A 17,634-nucleotide genomic window follows, 5' to 3' on the forward strand; every position below is an offset into this window, starting at 1 on the left:
AAGAGAGAGAGAGAAAGAAAAAGAGGATAATGACCTTTACAACTGAAATTCTTCCGCAATTGCTTGGCAAATATTCCAGGGCCGGAGCAGCCGGCCCTCTCGCTGGTCCTAGGCCCCCTTCCCCTGAGTTTCTTTCTCTGCTGCCCCCAGATCTCTCTGAGGCAGGTAAAAATTCGAAGGAGAAAAATCAAAGGTTCGAAACCGATTTTCCCTTGCTCTGGCATCCCCGAGGTTTGGGCTTACGTCCCCTTGGGAGGAAGAGCTGATCCCCCTCTGCTCAGGGGGTTTAACACACGCTCCAGAGGTACCCACGCGTGCCGGCGCTGGGATCCGCGGAGCCGTGCCCGGCTGCGCCAAGCGGCGCTGGGGTGCGGGGGTTAATCCGTGTTCCACGGACACGCAGGCGGTTTAAACAAAATAGCGAGGAGTAGAGAACAACCCTACACCTGCTAAAATCAAACTGAAACCCGTAGGAAAATTTTGTTTTTTAGACCAGCTCCCTGCGCCCCTCGGAGGGGAACCCGCGTCAGGGACTTGCATGTGCCAGGGACGGAGCGGGACCAGCTTAGCACGGAAACACTTGCCGGGAGCCAGGGAAAGGGGCTCCTCGGGGAAGCCCGGGGTCTGGGGGAGTGTGGGGGAGCGGAGGGCCCCGGGAGCGCAGCCCCCTTCGCTCCGGCCATCCCGCTGCGGGCAGGGATGCGCGGTGTGGCGTGTCCCGCAGACCCGACGGGCGCCTGTTCTCCCGCCTGGAGAGGCGGAATCACCCCTCCGACGGGGCTCCGCTCCTCCAAAACAGTGTCATTAACATAAATCAAATAATGGCCGGGGGGAGGGGGGGTGATGAGGGGAAGGGGGAAGAGGTACACGACTGCTCATGTGTTAAATATAAGTCTCTGACTGTCCTGAGCAAAGCGACCGTCCCCTTGGGAAGGGTGACGTCTCTCCAGTAACGTGATTGCTCCTTTGGAAGCAGAAACGTGTAAACGCTATAAAACGCGGTGGCGCGGCGGGCAGCTCAGAGCGTGCGGCGAGACGGAGCCCTCCTCTTCATCCTCCTCCTCACCCTCTGCCGCCGCCCCGGCAGCCGCGCCGCGGAGCAGGGCGCACTGCCCCAGCACCGCTCCGCTCCGCGCCCGCCCAGCCAGACCCACCGACGGACTCGCGGCTCCGTGAGTAACTTTCTCCCAGCCACAGCGGCAACTTCCAGCGGATGAGGAACGATGTCCCCGTCCCGCACCCTCGCTCCTCTTCTCCCCTCCCGGACCTGCACGGAGGACATTCCGGCCGTCGGGGAGCGGGGAGAGCTCTGAAAACCCAGGGCAGCCGGGGCGGGACCCTCCCTTGTTACCGCTTGAGCTGTCGAGTCCCGGGCACCGCTGCCCCTCGCACCGGGCCGGGGGTCGCCTTCGGGGATGGCAGCGCTCCCTGACCGCCGGCAGCTCCCCCGCCATCGCCACCCTGCTGGCCGGCGGCGTCGTTCGGGACAGGGACAGGGGCTGGGAGCGGGGCGAAGGCCCGGTGCCCCGCTGCGGGCCGGGTCGGAGGGTGACGGCTGCGCTCTTCCCTCCGCAGGTGGCGGCCATGGAGCACCGCGGCGCCTCCCCGCTCCTGCTCGCCCTCGCCCTCCTCAGCGCCCTCTGCTGGCGGGCGCGGGCGCTGCCCCCGCGGGGCGCCGCCTTCCCTGCCGTGCCGCGGTAAGGCCGCGCTCCGCTCCGCGCTCCGAACCCGCTCCAAACCCGCTCCGCGCCCCGCTCCGCGCCCCTCCGCCCGCACGGACCTGCCCAGCCCCGGCCGCTGCCCGACGGGGCTGTGAGCAGCGCCAATCCTCCGCTGCGCCCTCCCGAGAGCGCGCGGTGCGGCGCCTCCCGTCGGGTGTTATCCCGGTGCCGGGCTGCGGTCGGTGCCCGCCGAACCCACCCTGGAAAAGCCCCCGGACACGCACTCAGCTCCGGAGGGGCTGCAGCCGCGCTGCCCCGCGGGCTGGCTGCCCCACGGTGCCCGCCGTGTGTGCGGGTTCGGACGGGATGCGGCTCACGGTGAGCCCCGGGATGGGAACGGGTCCGTGGGCACAGAGCGGAGGGTTGGCTTTGCACCTCTGCTTGCTTCGGCTGAAGTTGCTGTTAGTGGTCCAGCTAAATTGAATCTGATGGCAGAACGGTACGGTTTGCATTTAGGTAAGAGGAACATAAAGTGTAGAAGGACCAAAAGGTGTGACTTGAGCTGGTTCATTTTACACAGCAACTTTGCACCTTTTTATTACCAGTCAGAAGACTTACATGAATCAGATATATAAACAGTGCTAATAGTGACTTTAAAATAACAAGAGCTATCTTAGTTTTAGTATGTGATTTCTGCATGTCATCACGTGCAAGGGTTTCCTACAATGATGGGAGCCTCTTGTGTGCCACAGAATATCAGAGCAGCCAGAAGGAATGATGCCGAACTACTGCTATGCAGTCAGACTGCTCTTGATAAAATATGACACTTCATAAGAAACTGCAGCTTACGAAAATCTGAAGTAACTGTACGTCAGTTCATACAGAGAAATTGCCATGATACATTTTTAAAGATCAAATGTGAAGAATTTTTAGCTTCTGACACGAGAGAATAAAAACATGTAGAGATACATAACTGCACTTTTTATTTAGTTTGAGGTTCTTGGTGTATTTGCTTTCTTTGGAGAAGGCCTAAGAACTGTTTCGTTCTGCATTTTAATGCATATTTTATATTTTAACTGGGAGGTAAGTACATCTCAGGAACAGTTTTCACTTGGGTAGAGGCTGTTAATTTCATCATTTATACAAAATACAGTTGTTAGGAAAAGCTTCATAGTTGTCACTTGTGCTGTGATTGTCATATGTTATGCACTGGAATAAATTGCATTCAGTGACAACATTTATCTAGAAAATATGAATTTGAGAGAAGGATCTGTTATATCAATTATCTACAATTAAGCATGGATTCTATCTGAATGTGATTTTTGAATTATCCAGATTTCTTTGAAGAGCCTTACCGATTAAAGTAGGTGGGTATGCATTTTGACATAAACTGGAATGTTAACTCTAGTGAAGTGTCTCATGTCCTCAGCTAGCTGTACTTTACATGGTTTCTTTCTCCAACAGATTGGGAAACAGAATGTCATTTGATGGAGCCAGTGAACCTGACCATGCCCGTGGGTCATTAAAGTCAGAATCAGATATTTTGCAGAGCACACTACCTGAAAATGAGAAATTCTATTTTGATCTGTCCAGAATTATTGATAGGTGAGTTTCTTTATTATCATAAATACAAAAGATGATGGACTACTTGATTTCTGCCAAAAAATCATTCACATTTTCAAACTGACAATTAGGAAAGGAAGACTCAATTACAGAAGAAAATCCCACAGCCGCTGCTTGAATAGTGGTAGGAGTAGGGATGTTGGCAGAAATGTTGATTTTATTGCCATTCTGGCATTCACTTTCCAGAAAGAAGTAAAAAAGTATATTGCGAAAATCTGGAAGTTATTTTATGAAATTAGTTTCCTTTAAGATGTACAATAATTAAATTAAGGAAAGCAGTGTGTTTACAAAATGAACATTATCAAAATTGTATGAACCCAGGCTGTATTGTAGAGTTTATTTATTGTCCATTTCAGAAATGCAAGGCATGCTGATGGAATTTTCACCAGTGTCTACAGCCATCTTTTGGCTAAATTTGCTGTGAAGAGATATCTGCATTCGCTTATTAGAAAACGAGTTAGGTGAGGTGGCACTTACTATAGGTAGATTTTTTTCCTAGCTGGCATTATTGGCAATTTTTTTACACTTCTGTATCCAAGGCCTCCTTTTTGTGATTTAGAGATACCGAAAGAGGAGCTTATATAATTATGGGGGAGCTGAAAATCCTGTATAAGTATTTAGTGATATTGCTAAGTGAGTATGTTACTATTTATTCCTGACACATCTGTGAGAGGTAGAGAAACAGACACTGCATAAAGCACGAATAATGTGTACTGGAAATATTCTAATCATTATCATGCTGAATTGCTAGTTCCTTTTTTTGGTAGTGTTTTTACTAGCTTGGTGGATGAGTGGCAAAAGTAAATACAAAGTGATTGATTACTCAGTACTTAACAACAGGAAAATTCACAATGAAATTGAGAAATTATTGGTTTATAGGGAAAATGTAAAGGTATAGTTTTTTCCTGCTGTAGAACACTTTGACAGTTGTTTGTGAAATCTGTATTGCAGCAGAATTCAAAAAAGAATGAGGCAAATTCATAGACTAGGGGTCTGGCTACAACTTCCAGACCAATACATTAATAAACTAATGGGCACAGAGTGCTGGGTAGGATCACTGTATACTTTCCTTGTTTTCAAAACCATAAGCAGCAACTGTGGAGCCACTGTGACAATACCACTGAGTGCCTACTTCATATGCTCAAAAGCTGAGTAAAAATTAGGTCCTCCATTTATGTCAGTGCTGCTTTTGTACCAGAACATACAGTTCCAGTTTCTCATATGCTGTAAACTAAAGCAGACCATTTAAAAGAGAACACCCTGACATTTCCCAAGATTATGCACAAAGAAAAGGCCTCTAGGTTTGGCTTTCACAAGGTGTGTTTTGCCTTCTGAAACCTTAGAACAAGCATTTATAGCTACTTATGTGATGATGCACTCTTAACTTTCCTCAGTGGCAGTCTCCACCTCCACTGAGTTCGATGTGAACAGTGATGAGGTCCTTTAAGAACTTATTGCAACTTAAACTAGGTTGTACCTTGGCATTGTACTGAAATATATCCCCACAAATGACAGAAATTAGAATAAAATCTGTTTATTAAAAGGTGCAACCTGGGGTGTGAGAGCAGGCAGTAGAGAGTCAGAAATCCACATTTAACCACTTGATCTTGCAGAACTTCTGGGACAAGGAGTCTAGAAATCATTGACTGCGTATCCTAGGCCATGGCAAAACTGAGAAAAGAGTCGGTGGAAGGTGTACCCCAAAAGGCTGAATAACAATATTTGGAGTTTGATCTTTTTTATTAAAATTTATAGTGAGCAGTGGAAGCAGTGGCTTCTTTTCAGCAGAAGAAAGATCCAAAGTCATAGATGGGAATGGAAGCTGAAATGAAAATTTGATTTTATTAGGCTAATCGGTATCATAAAGTTTATTTCACTCATTTAACAGTGAATATAGTCTCTTAATTTTTCCTCTGTGATTGTTGTATTGGCAGCTCCCAGGACAGTCCTGTCAAGCGCCACTCTGATGCTGTCTTCACCGACAACTACAGCCGCTTTCGAAAGCAGATGGCTGTGAAGAAATACTTAAACTCAGTTTTAACTGGAAAAAGAAGGTACTACAGGAAAGCACATATATATTCTTTCCATACTTCTATGGCATTAAGACAGAAAAGGGCTGCATGCATGTATGTATACAGAGAGGACAAGCAAAAAGCACTGAACGTTAATGACTTGATAGCATAGTTTATAGCATGGTTTTCACATACAGACAATGTTTTTTCCCTGACTGGAACAGACACCAGATCAGATTAGAATAGAAGAATAAAGAGGAGATGGCATCTGGCAAGTTTAAAAATCTTCCAACAGATTCTTAAATTGTTTTTATTTAGAAAAAAATCTTCCTAAAGAAAAAAACCCACGGAACATTAACAACATTTTTATCAAGAAATATGTTGTAAATTTGCCTCTCTGTAAACACATGAAATGAAAATTTGAAAATCTCTGAAGGGCTATATGTCCTAGGCAAAATGTGCCAGCATATGTTTTAGTAGACCTTGTATTCTGTTTGTATATTCACTCATTTAGACAACTGCTTTTAAATATCATGTCTCTTTATTGATTAAACATGCTGTTTCACATGTTCTGTAACACTTTAAGTGTAAGAAAAGGTGCAAAAGCTACAGTTAGAAGGAGGTTTGTGCTTGCTTTGCTTTTTCTTCTGAGAGCAATAAAACTTGTTTCTTTCCACAACAGCCAGGAAGAGCTAAATCCTGCTAAACTTCGAGATGAAGCAGAACTTCTTGAACCGTCCTTTTCAGAAAACTACGAATCTGTAGATGAGCTGCTGAGCCACCTCCCACTGGTATGCCAAGATTGTCTTTTCTCTTGCTACCTGTTACTTGACTTGACCCATAAAATGAGATTAATAGTAGATGAACTGTGGCCTATCAGAAAATCAGAATAATCTAGGAAAGGGAGTTATGTTCCATGAAAAGCTTTATGTTTCTACGAGATTGTGTCAGAATAAAATAATAATTTTAATAATAAGCTTTAAGTTATCCCATGATTGCTGCTGTTGAAAATTCCTAATTAAATAGCGCTGTTCATAATGCACCTAACTCACTTGGGTGTTTCAACCAGTGTGCACTGCAGCATAAAATCAGAAGTGACTCATTTTTAATTACAAAGATCATTATTTCTTCAGAGAACAAACTTGAGGATATTTCTTTTAATTAAAAAAATGCTGCAGCTTTTATTTAACATCTTTTTCATTAGAAAGAAGTTGCCCCTAGAACTGAGAGCATCAGCAAGATCAGCAAGAACTTAATGCATTAAGAAAGTATTTGACATGAAGATCTTACAGTTACTGTTTTCCATTCAGCTACTACTATTTTTTCTGAAGTCATTCACAATTTTTTTTTTTTTTTTTTTTTTTTTTTTTTTTGGTTTACTGAAATGTAAACCATTCTACATCAACTCTTGCAAAAACATGATGTTGATAGGGTAAGGTAGAAGTGAATTTGGCTTGGTATTGTTGAAAGTGTATTATGAAATTGATGATAGGATAGTTTTTTTTTCATTCAACTCTATCTCAAAAAGTAAGAAAAAATATTAAAAGGCTATTCTTGAAGATAAAACTTAGAGAAATGTCTTTTTTTATATCATCCCCAACCACCCATCCTCCCTGCCCCAAAAAAAGACATTTCCTTTCAAGAGTGAAACAAAATGAAAACATGGTCTTTTCTTTTCCACAAATGTGGCATTTCCTCTAAGGTTCCCGAAGGTTAGAAAGGACATAAACTTCTTATGCATTGAGGAAATAAATAATTTGTAAACAACATTATTCTGGAAAGAAATATTTTTTCCAGACAAGATTAATGCAAAAAATATATGCTTTGGATTTTGCACATTCTCAAAGTTCTGGCATTAACCAAGGGAGAAATGGTGCAGCAGGTCACAGATGTCTTTCTGAAAATATTTTCAGTCCTTTCCATTTTTATTGACTTTACTGATGAGGCAGATCTGTCTGCAGGTGAATCAGTCCCAACTGTTACTTGTCATTTTATTGCAGTGCTCAGTTGCTAATATAGTATGGACTGAGCAGCCTGAATTTGTGTGTCCATTTCAAGGATACAGTTTTTTTCAAAGTGAGCAGTTCTGTGCTGTAGGCTAAGCTGCAGTAACATTGTTCTCTAGTTCTTCAACTGTTCTCATCCCATGGTCTTGTCTGACTGTAATGCCCACCAAACTCCTGTGAGCAGCCACATCTCAGCTTGTCAGTCCCAAGTGCAGCAATTGTTTTATATCAAGTGTTACTCATTGCCTGCTGTCTGCCCTCATACACCTCACGATGCAACTGCTTGCAAAAGTGACTTCTAAAGCACATCTCTCCTTTGCTTTTCAGGACCTCTGAAGGACATCTGGTAAAGTCTATGACAAGAACAAGCTATTTTTGAGTTCCACATAGTATTTCAAAGAGATGACTTTAGTCATCAAACCAGAACAAAATATGTTGTGAAGTGAAAGTTGTGATATATTTGTTTCTTACGTAATAAAAGTTGATATTTACATTGTAAATATTACTCTAGAGTTCTCTACTGAAAGCTGTACATATGGATGCCAGTTTAACTCATGAGAAGTCTGTGAGTCCATATGCTGTAAATCCTTTACTTCAATAAATTCATTTGAAAATGAGTGTGCAGCTGAAAAGAGCCCATCATGACTAATTAATTGGCTTATTTTAGGTGATTTACAACTTCAGACTAACGTGTAATACTAAGGAAACATTTCTTGATAGCCTCATAAAGAATATGTAACAACAAGAGGAGAAGAATGTTCAAAGTATGTAAAACTGCTTTTACTGCTTTTAAGATCTGTGAAGGTTTTTTACCAAGCAAAAGGGAATGCTTTTCTAGCAGTTTGCCAAGCAACTAGAAAAAATGAATAAGAATTAAAAATTTTTTGACCTCCAGCATTATCTTTACTTCTGGTTCATATTTTTAATATTTCACAATATCTAATTATATTAAGACCAGAAATGTCTCCTTTATTTTCAGTTGTATTTCAGATGATTTGGAGCTGACAAAGTACTAAAAGAATGCAATCTTTTAACTTGTTTGATGCCTAAAGTCATCAGTTCTTCTACATTTAATTGTCTGTAGCTTTGATGATGAAACTATTGCTTATATATAAAATAAACCTGAAGACAGTTTACTATTTTTTCAAAATGAATGTAATTTACAAAATATGCAGCCAATAAATCATTTTATTATCATGGCAAGCTATTACTGGTTTGAATCAGTGCTACAGTTACCTGGAACAGCAGAGGTCCCTGCTGTCTATACAGCAGGAAGATGATATTTTTAACTGATTTATGCTATATGATTTTAGAATGACAAGTAAATAAATCTGCAGTCCCCTTTTCTGTAGCTTTCTATTGTTGTAGATGACAATGGAACTGAAAATTTGCAGCTGTTTGATTCACAGCACTGATGTAGAAAGTAGAAAAACTTATCAGACCTACTTACAAGCTCAATTTGGAATTTCAAGTTTATTTATAAATCTTACTTATGCACACATAGTGATAAAACTGATTTGCAAGTTTCACTTGCAAGTTTACTGTTCTCATTTAGAAAGAAACTTCTAACATGATAAAATCTGAGATTTATGGAGACTAGTTCTCATAAATATGTAGCCCTTGGATTCACAATTTTTTTTTTAATATTGGCAACTGCATGTCAAAAGATAACCAGCTTTCACAGATCAGGTGCTAATATTGCTATTTCTATCTATCCTTGACAGAATCTATTTTAGCCTAAGCCAATGAGTGGTTCACAAAAGTTATATTTTCACAAAAGACATAATTTTGAATCATCTCTTGAAAAGTTGTTTTCCACCCCCAATTCCTATCATATTATGAACATCTGAAAGCAAAAACGTCTTTGTAAATACTTGAAGGATACTAACAGACTCATGCTATAAAACTTTCTTAAAAATATTCCTCAATGTAGTTTGAACTATGTTAGTATTTCTGCGAGATATAATCATTAAAAAATAAGTGAAAAAAACCAACCAGAAGCAAAGCTGCATATGGCCTCTATACACAGAATTCTTTTTAAATGTATGTCGTTCACTCAATTTAAAGTAACAAACTTTGGAGAAATCAAACTTTTGAGTACACAATTCCAGAAATAATTTTTTCCTAAACATTTCTTTTCATTATTTTTTTTTTATTTCCAGCTTACCAATAAGGCATCTGATGGAAGACCTTGTCTTCCATGTCTAATATATTACCTTCCCAATATTCCTGATATTTTGGTCTCCATAGAAAACTGCAGAATATAGAACCTGTATTTTCTCTGTTACATGACAATGGAGAAGAAAACAGAGACATTATTAGGAAACCATATATATAGATATACACACACACACACATTGTAATAATTCAGTGATACCATGGTTGCATCCTCTGGGGTTATTAACACATAGTGACAGTCTAAAAAGCATGCTGAATTTTGTGTACATTGTAGCAAAATCTAGCACTGACAGGAGAGGCACTAAGGTACAGAATAATACCTTTGGCTTGGTATTTCTATTAAAGGATGGCTTTTAACTTGTTATAGCAACCTTTGACTTTCCATAGGAGATTTAAAGCCCCATTAATGCAATGAGAGGAGTTAATTGAAGAAGAGGTAACATTGTTCACCTCAAGCTCATGGGCAAGCGCTCATGGTAAGGTTAAATGACAAAATTGAAGAGAAATTGGAACGTTTCACTGAATGACTCAAGTTTTCAGCCCATCTGCAAAAATATCTTAAGGGTGGAATCAAACATGTCATTATTAGGAGAATGAACAAGTCAGTCCCAAAGGGAATGTCAGGACAACTGCTAGGAGGGAAAAAAAAAATACCCAGGAGATTTAGAGCAGCACCACTGAGAGGGAGAATGCGACCACTGGGGAGCAAGGAATAAAACTGTGATGGGTTATTGGGGTATATATTAAAGGAAAATGTCTTCATATTTCTTCAGAATTTCACTTCTAACATACAGTAGGAATACCTGTGGTCTCACAGGATAGAAGTACTTAGTTTTTGTTTTATCAAATGGGGTTTGCTTTTTAAAGGTTCCCTTTGGAGCTCTTAAAGAAAGTACAGAATCACCTTTAAGTGCATTTCACTAGAAGAGGATCGTTTTTGGTCCCAAATCCATAGAGAGGATTTGCATGCTTGTGTGCATCTGTGCATTCATCATCCATTCAAGAACAGTCAGAATTGTGTATAACACCATGAGAATTACAGAAGTTGACAAAATAATTTAAGATTGCAGCCAGTAAAGCACATTAAAAACTAATAAAACCCTAACAGCTCCTCTGATATTTTAAATGGATTTGAGGGGCTATGAGTGTTTGTTCCACCTTGAGAGTCAGAGAAAAAATTTCTATTTAAAACTACAGAAATGGGTAGCTTTGATCCAAAGCTTAGTTATAATTTTGTGTATAGGCATATTGAATTCTCCCCAAAGATGGAACTTTAGGAAAGAGATGTATGCATATAGGAATAATTTATTTGCTTGCAAAATATTTGGGGCAGGGAGATGGAAAAGGCTGCCAACTCCTTTTAGTGATATTACTTATGCTTTCCACTACCTCTTTTATATTTCCTAATTTTCTCTCTCCCTCCTCCCACTTACCACAGGCTTTCCCACACTTTAATAATCTCACTGTTGCCTTGCAACGTTGGTGTATGAATATATACCTTTGCTTTTGATGAGAGCAATTGGAGCAGAATTTAAGTTTAGGGCGCAGCAATCTAAGAACTTGTTGATGGAGAGGAGTATTGCAGAGAACCTGGCACAGCCAGATTTGCAGGAGCAGCCTCTCCTGCTCACAAACAGTCCCTGATTTAGCACTGGAGACTTCCCATTTGTTGTGAGAAGACAGACCTCTCCTTGGATACATCACACAGAACTCGTGTCCTCCCGGGGCTTGGCTTGGCTCAGGCAACTGCAATATTTCCAGATTTTCTCTTTTCTCATCTGAGGCAGTCACAGACAAATTGCTTGCCAGCTTGCCAAATTGGTTTAGAACTGGAAGTAGGAAACTAGGCACCTATCTTTTACACCAATCTTTTAAAAGTCCAAAGAACAATTTCATGCATATTCTTCTTCTGGTGTAAACAAGTAGGAAAGGTTTTATATCAGTTTTGCACACACATATATGTAGGCCACTTAGGGAGGGAAAAAGAAACAATTTTTCCTTGTGAGGGTAAATATTTTCAAAAACTTTATTATTCAATACTTGTAAATAAAAATATGACTGAATATTCAAAATTAAACTGAAAGTTCCATAAATCATAATGATACAATAAAAAGAGATAAATATCTAAATATCAACGTTATCATGGTAAGAACAGTATTTTCAGTAGAGCATATTTTTGGGAAAGAATGGGGGCTGTTTCCATAATGAGATGAAAAAAAGAATAAAATTATCTTGTTCTTCCCCACTGATCAGATTATTTAGTATTAAATCAACTTTCGCACAGGATAATATGCTTAGAAGAATGTACATGAGAAGGGTGCATAAAATAATTTTCTAGAACTGCTCTGAACGTTTCAATGAGACCACAGATTCTAATAGCTTAAGTTATTTCTAAACATGAAATACAAATGCTTTTAGTATGTAGATGCAGTTATTTAGTAGTTTTCTAGTCAGAATTTATCCAACACATATCCTATTTGTGGAATGGCGGGAAAGCAGAAAAAATATCTGAAAACTCACTGTCTTCTGTTAGATGAGATACATCTGTGAAGACCTTTCTACTTAGGAAACATACTCAGAGCAGCAACTTTTGTCAGTAGCTTATGAAATAGCAAAGCTGTTGACTGGGAGGTATTAAGTTATTACATATCAGTTTTATGACAGAGAATTCATTTATATGAAGCCTGGGAGGCTCCTAGTTCTTTGCTTGTTTTATACACTGTTGAATTGCTTTTCACAGAAAGTGGCCACAAGTATGTTTGACAGATGTCTTATCACCATTTGTTTCTATTTTAACACAGTTCTTAATCTTTGTTTTTCAGACAGTCCCTCTTCCCATAATCACAGCCAGAACATCTGCACACTGGTTTAAGCAAGCAATTTTCTCTTATTAGGGAGTATAGAAAGCAAACTACTGCATTCTAGGAAGACTCTTCGTGAAAAGGCTAAGGATTTATAATTTATGCAGAAAGACTAAGTCTTGTTTAAAAAGAAAGAAGAGTTTGAAAGTTCAAGATTTGGTGTCAACAGTTTCAGTCCCATCTGGTGATTCCTTCCACAGCAGTGCATTGTACTTGGGGTTCCAAAGCTGGTGTCGGAGCTCTGGTATTGAGCTTGTAGTAAGGCAGAAGAAACTGGTAAATGTTGAGGTAGAACAGGTGAAGAGTATATGTTCAAAAAAGTACCTGATGTAAAACTTAGTTTATACAGAGCTGTTTGTTTCCTGTAGGTTTAAGACTTTTGCTTTGAGAAGAAATAGCAATCTCTTGCTGTCAGAGGACCTCACATCGTGCAAGTCCATTCATTAACTTAGCAAACTCCCTCAGGAGCACAGCTGGGTTGTTTGTCCCCTAATTCTGCTGCTGTACAGATCTAGCAGCTGTACTTATTGGCAACCTTCTTTTTACTGGCAGCCTAAACTGACCTACATCTTTTTGAACATTTCTTACCATCCAAATCTCCCTATTTTAGGAGTACCATTACTCTTCCCGGGGACTTGTCTTCCTAAATGTATTTATAGATTGCTTTTCCCTCCCAGCCCTGCTTTGTTAGGCTGAAGAAATGGTTTGTCTTGTCTAATCTTGTAAACAAATCTTTATTTACAAGACTGTGCTGGAGCCCCATGCTCAGTGGGCTCATGTTCTGTAATGAGTTTAACACTCCTAAATTACTTTTGCTAACTTAATCTGAAAGTCTCTTCTTTATTGCAGACATTTAGGAAAACTGACTAGTGGTTTTGAAGGCCTCTGTCTTGAAGGTCTTGGAAGAGCTGAGTTTTCAGTCTGCCTATTTTTTTTTGTTGTTACTTCTCAAACATTTGTGAAACATTTCTAAAGCTGAGAAAACAGATTCACCACGCACTTGATATAAGGGTGCCTTTTCTGGAGTGAGTGGAGGGAGAGACAATTCAATCTGAAATGCATGTAAAGCAAAACTCCATTCTTAAAAAGGTAACTGCCCAGATTAATGGGTAGTTTCACCTAGATTCCTGCATCCTTTTCACATGGCTATAGCCTGTGTTTTTAATTCAACTTCATTAACCTGCAGCCAAGGGAAGTGACAAATGCAGCCCCCATGCTGCCCTTCCATCCTCTGTGATACTGGACAGACAGGTGGCAGCAGGACCAGCCCTGGTTCTTTGCTGACTTTTGGCAGCCTAAGGAAGGGAAAATGGAGATCAGTTCACAGCAAAGCCCTAGCACACTATCAAGGAGATTAGGGTGAAAACAGATATATGTCCTCTGGCTTGCCCTGTGAGTAGTGAGTAGTACAGCTCACACACTGGCCTGTCATCCACATTAATTCTTCAAAATGAAGATGGAAGAGAGCCAGACAAGCACTCATTTTTGTATTTATGTCATGTATATTAAAATATCATGCTAAAGTGTAGTGCCAGTGATGCTAAAAGGCTGAGGGTCTCCTTTCATCCATAGCTAAAGGATTACAGCAGGGATTACCTTCTGGATCATTAGTCTACTGCTGTGCAGGAATAAAGAAATCCAGCTGAGTAGACTACTTGGGTCATCACTCTTTGATTTATGATTCATACTCTGTTCAGTAGAGGTGAGAATACAAGTGCTCAATGTACCCTATTTCATAGAGAAGGGGTTTGCTTCTGTAAAGATCAAATTTAATTGGGTATTGCACATTCTGTAACTTTCAGTCTCCATTTAAATGTATTTTACCAAAGAATGGCTAATTCAAAATTTCATTTCCCTAGCCTTAGCACTGTTGAATAGCTTTTTCACATTTACAATGTTCTGAAGGGTTCTGGAATCATATACGAGGTAATTAGATTGCTTTTCGGTGTTGGAACAAACAGAACTTCACCTGGTAAAGTCAGAATGACATTTCAATGGGACTTTTACTAGGCTATGCTTTATAAATAGGCTTGCAGGATCTGATTAGTAAAAAAGTCCATGGCCACTAGACAACTTATCTCTGTAAAAAGAACTAATCCATATAAATGTTCTATGCTAAATTTCTAATTACATTACCTCTTTACAATACCCTGAGAGAAATCTATCAGAAATTCTGCTTCAAAGATGTGTTAGGTTTTATACTAATTTTTGTTTGTTGAATGATACTCCTCAGTGTAAAAACAGCATGCTACATAATTATAATGCATACAGACTGTTAAATTATTTTCTGTTAAAAAGTGAAGAAATCAATGAACCTTTCCTGCCACAGCTTTACTCTGTACCTGCAACAGCAGACAACAGCAGAAAATATTATGGTTTCAAGGACTTCTACACTCTTTCTGGTAAAATTAAAAAAAGATTTTAAGCTGTTATAACCTACATTTGTGTGATTACATTTTGCAAGAGCTGTGTATCGATAGAGGAGTTTTGGCAGGCTCTGGAACCACAGTATTCCAAACTCAGACATAGACACAGAGTAAAGAGCATTCTTTTTGGCTAGATCTGACTGGTCGAGATTTTTTTCCCTAGTGTGTATTTCCCTGAGTACTTATTATTATTTTAGGCTTCTTATTATTACTGGAAATAAACAAATTTGAAAGAACATCTCATTGTAACTTATTTACATCAGAAGATGCATCATAGAGTGACACTGCAAGAAAGAGACAACTTTGTGGAGTATTATCCATTGTGGAAGATCTGCTACTGAAAAAAATAAGAGCAATCCGAGATCTCACTAATTCTTAAGTAAAATCTCATACTTAATTGAAGAATTATTAAGCATTTACATATTTTTTCCTAGTTTCTACATTGTTATCTTTATAAACAGAGTCTTGGTTAGGTCTAGTTTTCTGAAATTTTCAGTTCAAATGTTGGAAAAATCCTCTGGCTTTTAATGCTTAGATGCACTAGACACACCCTATAAATCTACTAGAGTAATACCCCATATCCAAAATAACTAATGGAAAAATTGAATTAATATTTTTTTTTTGTTTTTTTGATCTGTTTCTTCTATGATAGCATTTCAGATATGTGTTGATTAAAGACTTTCATGTAGACAATAATTTTAAGTAAAATGTACAAATGGGTTATCAATGACATGTGGTCTAGCTGTCATTTTCCTTTTGCATTCTGCAGCTTAGCTACAACCCTAAACTGGTATATATTGCTAATGTTTTGCACAAGGAAACAAAATAAAACCAAATAAGAGTAAATTGAAATAGAACTTATGTTCTATATTTACTTGGCAGTGGTAGAAAGTTTTAAGCTGAACCATTAAAACATACACCCAAAATTTATTTAGATTTCTTGAAGCTAGTTGCACTGTAACCCAGGCAAATGAATGTTTTCGATCTTGTTTTCCTTTTGCTAATATTCACTGCCAGAAAACAAGAATTCCAAGAGACTGGATTTTGGAGAGTGTCTCAAATAACTTGATTTATTTAGAAGATAATTTATTTAGTTAATGAATCGCTCATCTTTGGATAAAATGTTTGGAGAACTTTTAAAGCAAAGTATTCTTCAGATACACCATTATCTTTCTATTTTGATGAAGGAGCCAGCATGTCTATGACTTCTCTGAATTATTATGGCTTGCAGGAATGTGACCCTTTCTGCAGATGCACAATTGCTGCAGCCACATCTTGGATGGAGCTCACTGTTATTACTTACATCAAAAGTAATTGTGTAGAGTTACATTTAATTGCTGTGAAGATTGTGATTTCATATGTTTCCTGATATTCCATATTCCTGGTTAAATTTCTTTTAGTTATGAAGATCTTAAAAATATTTCCTTAATCATATGGACATGAAGACCTGTTTCTATGACTGTAAAATTAATCAAAACCACCACTTCTGTATTTGTTCATTGAGTCTTATATTAAGTATATAATGCATAGGTACTAAAAATATTAGCTTGGTGAATTGGGTTTTTATTTTTATTTTAAATATAACTTCAAAATAAAAAAGTGAATATGATTTCCTATCATAATTTTCATTATTTCCTTTTTATTCCATCAAGAATAGATATATAGAAAGAAAGCATAAACAAAAAGGATAATGCTTGTGGAAGAAAAGTTTGTAAGTTAGCAGAGAATAAATTTAGATGAGAAATGAGATGAAATTTCTAGCTATCATAGAGCTGAAATTATGGAAGCAAGTTCCAATCTTAAGCTGCTAGTTCATAAATTTAGTGCATTTATGAAACTGGTAATTTGGTATGGTTCTTCTGTAATAGCAAGGACAAGATCCTGAATATCCAAGGGGTCTGAGTACTCTGCTCCAAATCAACATAAATGAAAATCACATATCAGCAAATAGTAAAACTTTTCACTATGGATGTCTGTTATTTGTCAAAATAACTGAGTTTCACACTGGCTGTTTTGGTGTATAGATTTACAGATTGAGAGAAACTTAGGTGGCTGACAATATTGCAGATGTACTGATTTTACTTTCTAAAATATATCAATAAATGAAGAAATGTAGAGAATAATTAATATTTTAGGTCACAAAAGACTTCCAGAGATGGTGAAATCTCATGCATATAAAAATATCACTCCAAATGAAGGAAGGTTACATTTTTAGGGAGAAAAATGTAACACATGTCACCCTTTTTACTGTTGCATGATAAATAAAATACAATTGGGAAAATATGTTATACTGCATGTTTATTAATTCACTCAGTGTACATCAAAATAAATACAGATATATTCCAACATACCTTTGCATCCATAGCTGCCTTTCTAATTCTTGGGAGGGTTGGACCTCCCAGGAAAAATGACAATTTTGAAGGAAACCATGCAGCATAAGGCATAAACATGGTTAATCAAAGCTTTGTTTCCCATTATCTTCAGGTTCATTAGAGCATCAAAGTGAGTCATTGGAACCCAGCTTTCATGGCTCTTCAGAAAATTTCTTACTGAAAGAATTTACTTTTTAAATTTGGTTTTGTGTTCCACAGGAAGGAATGGAGCACTTGAGGCCTGGATTCTCTGTGGACTTTGTAAGCACTTGCAAAGTCATAGTTACCTGACTGTTACTATACTGTGGATTAGGATAGGAATGCAGCATTTTGATATTTTGAGATATTTTGTATAGTACTACTTAGAACTAATTTGCTGAACTATTGTATTGAATTAATTTATTAGGGAAAAGAGATACCACCTTTAGGCATTGTTCTGCCTCTAATTGCTTTTCTATTTGCATATCATAACTCCATTGCAATAACATAAATAAT

The 17,634-nt window shown here is 38.9% G+C and overlaps 1 protein-coding gene across 1 annotated transcript; it reads left to right on the forward strand.

The window, feature by feature from the left end:
* The first annotated feature begins 936 nt into the window (after positions 1-936).
* On the forward strand, positions 937-9,291 carry VIP (vasoactive intestinal peptide). The gene is made up of 6 exons (XM_056487291.1): positions 937-1,172; positions 1,576-1,697; positions 3,126-3,266; positions 5,219-5,338; positions 5,979-6,087; positions 7,630-9,291. The coding sequence occupies exons 2-6, from the start codon at positions 1,585-1,587 to the stop codon at positions 7,636-7,638; spliced, it is 492 nt and encodes a 163-aa protein (XP_056343266.1). The 5' UTR covers positions 937-1,172; positions 1,576-1,584; the 3' UTR covers positions 7,639-9,291.
* Positions 9,292-17,634: the final 8,343 nt, after the last annotated feature.

The sequence above is a fragment of the Oenanthe melanoleuca genome, chromosome 3 (genome assembly GCF_029582105.1).
Source record: "Oenanthe melanoleuca isolate GR-GAL-2019-014 chromosome 3, OMel1.0, whole genome shotgun sequence".
NCBI classification, from domain to species: domain Eukaryota; kingdom Metazoa; phylum Chordata; class Aves; order Passeriformes; family Muscicapidae; genus Oenanthe; species Oenanthe melanoleuca.

Excerpts from the sequence above, each read along its gene's own strand:
- VIP (XM_056487291.1), top strand. The coding sequence starts at position 1,585 with ATGGAGCACCGCGGCGCCTCCCCGCTCCTGCTCGCCCTCGCCCTCCTC. Across the intron at positions 1,698-3,125 it reads GCCTTCCCTGCCGTGCCGCG|ATTGGGAAACAGAATGTCAT; the intron begins GTAAGGCCGCGC and ends TTTCTCCAACAG. Across the intron at positions 5,339-5,978 it reads GTTTTAACTGGAAAAAGAAG|CCAGGAAGAGCTAAATCCTG; the intron begins GTACTACAGGAA and ends TTTCCACAACAG.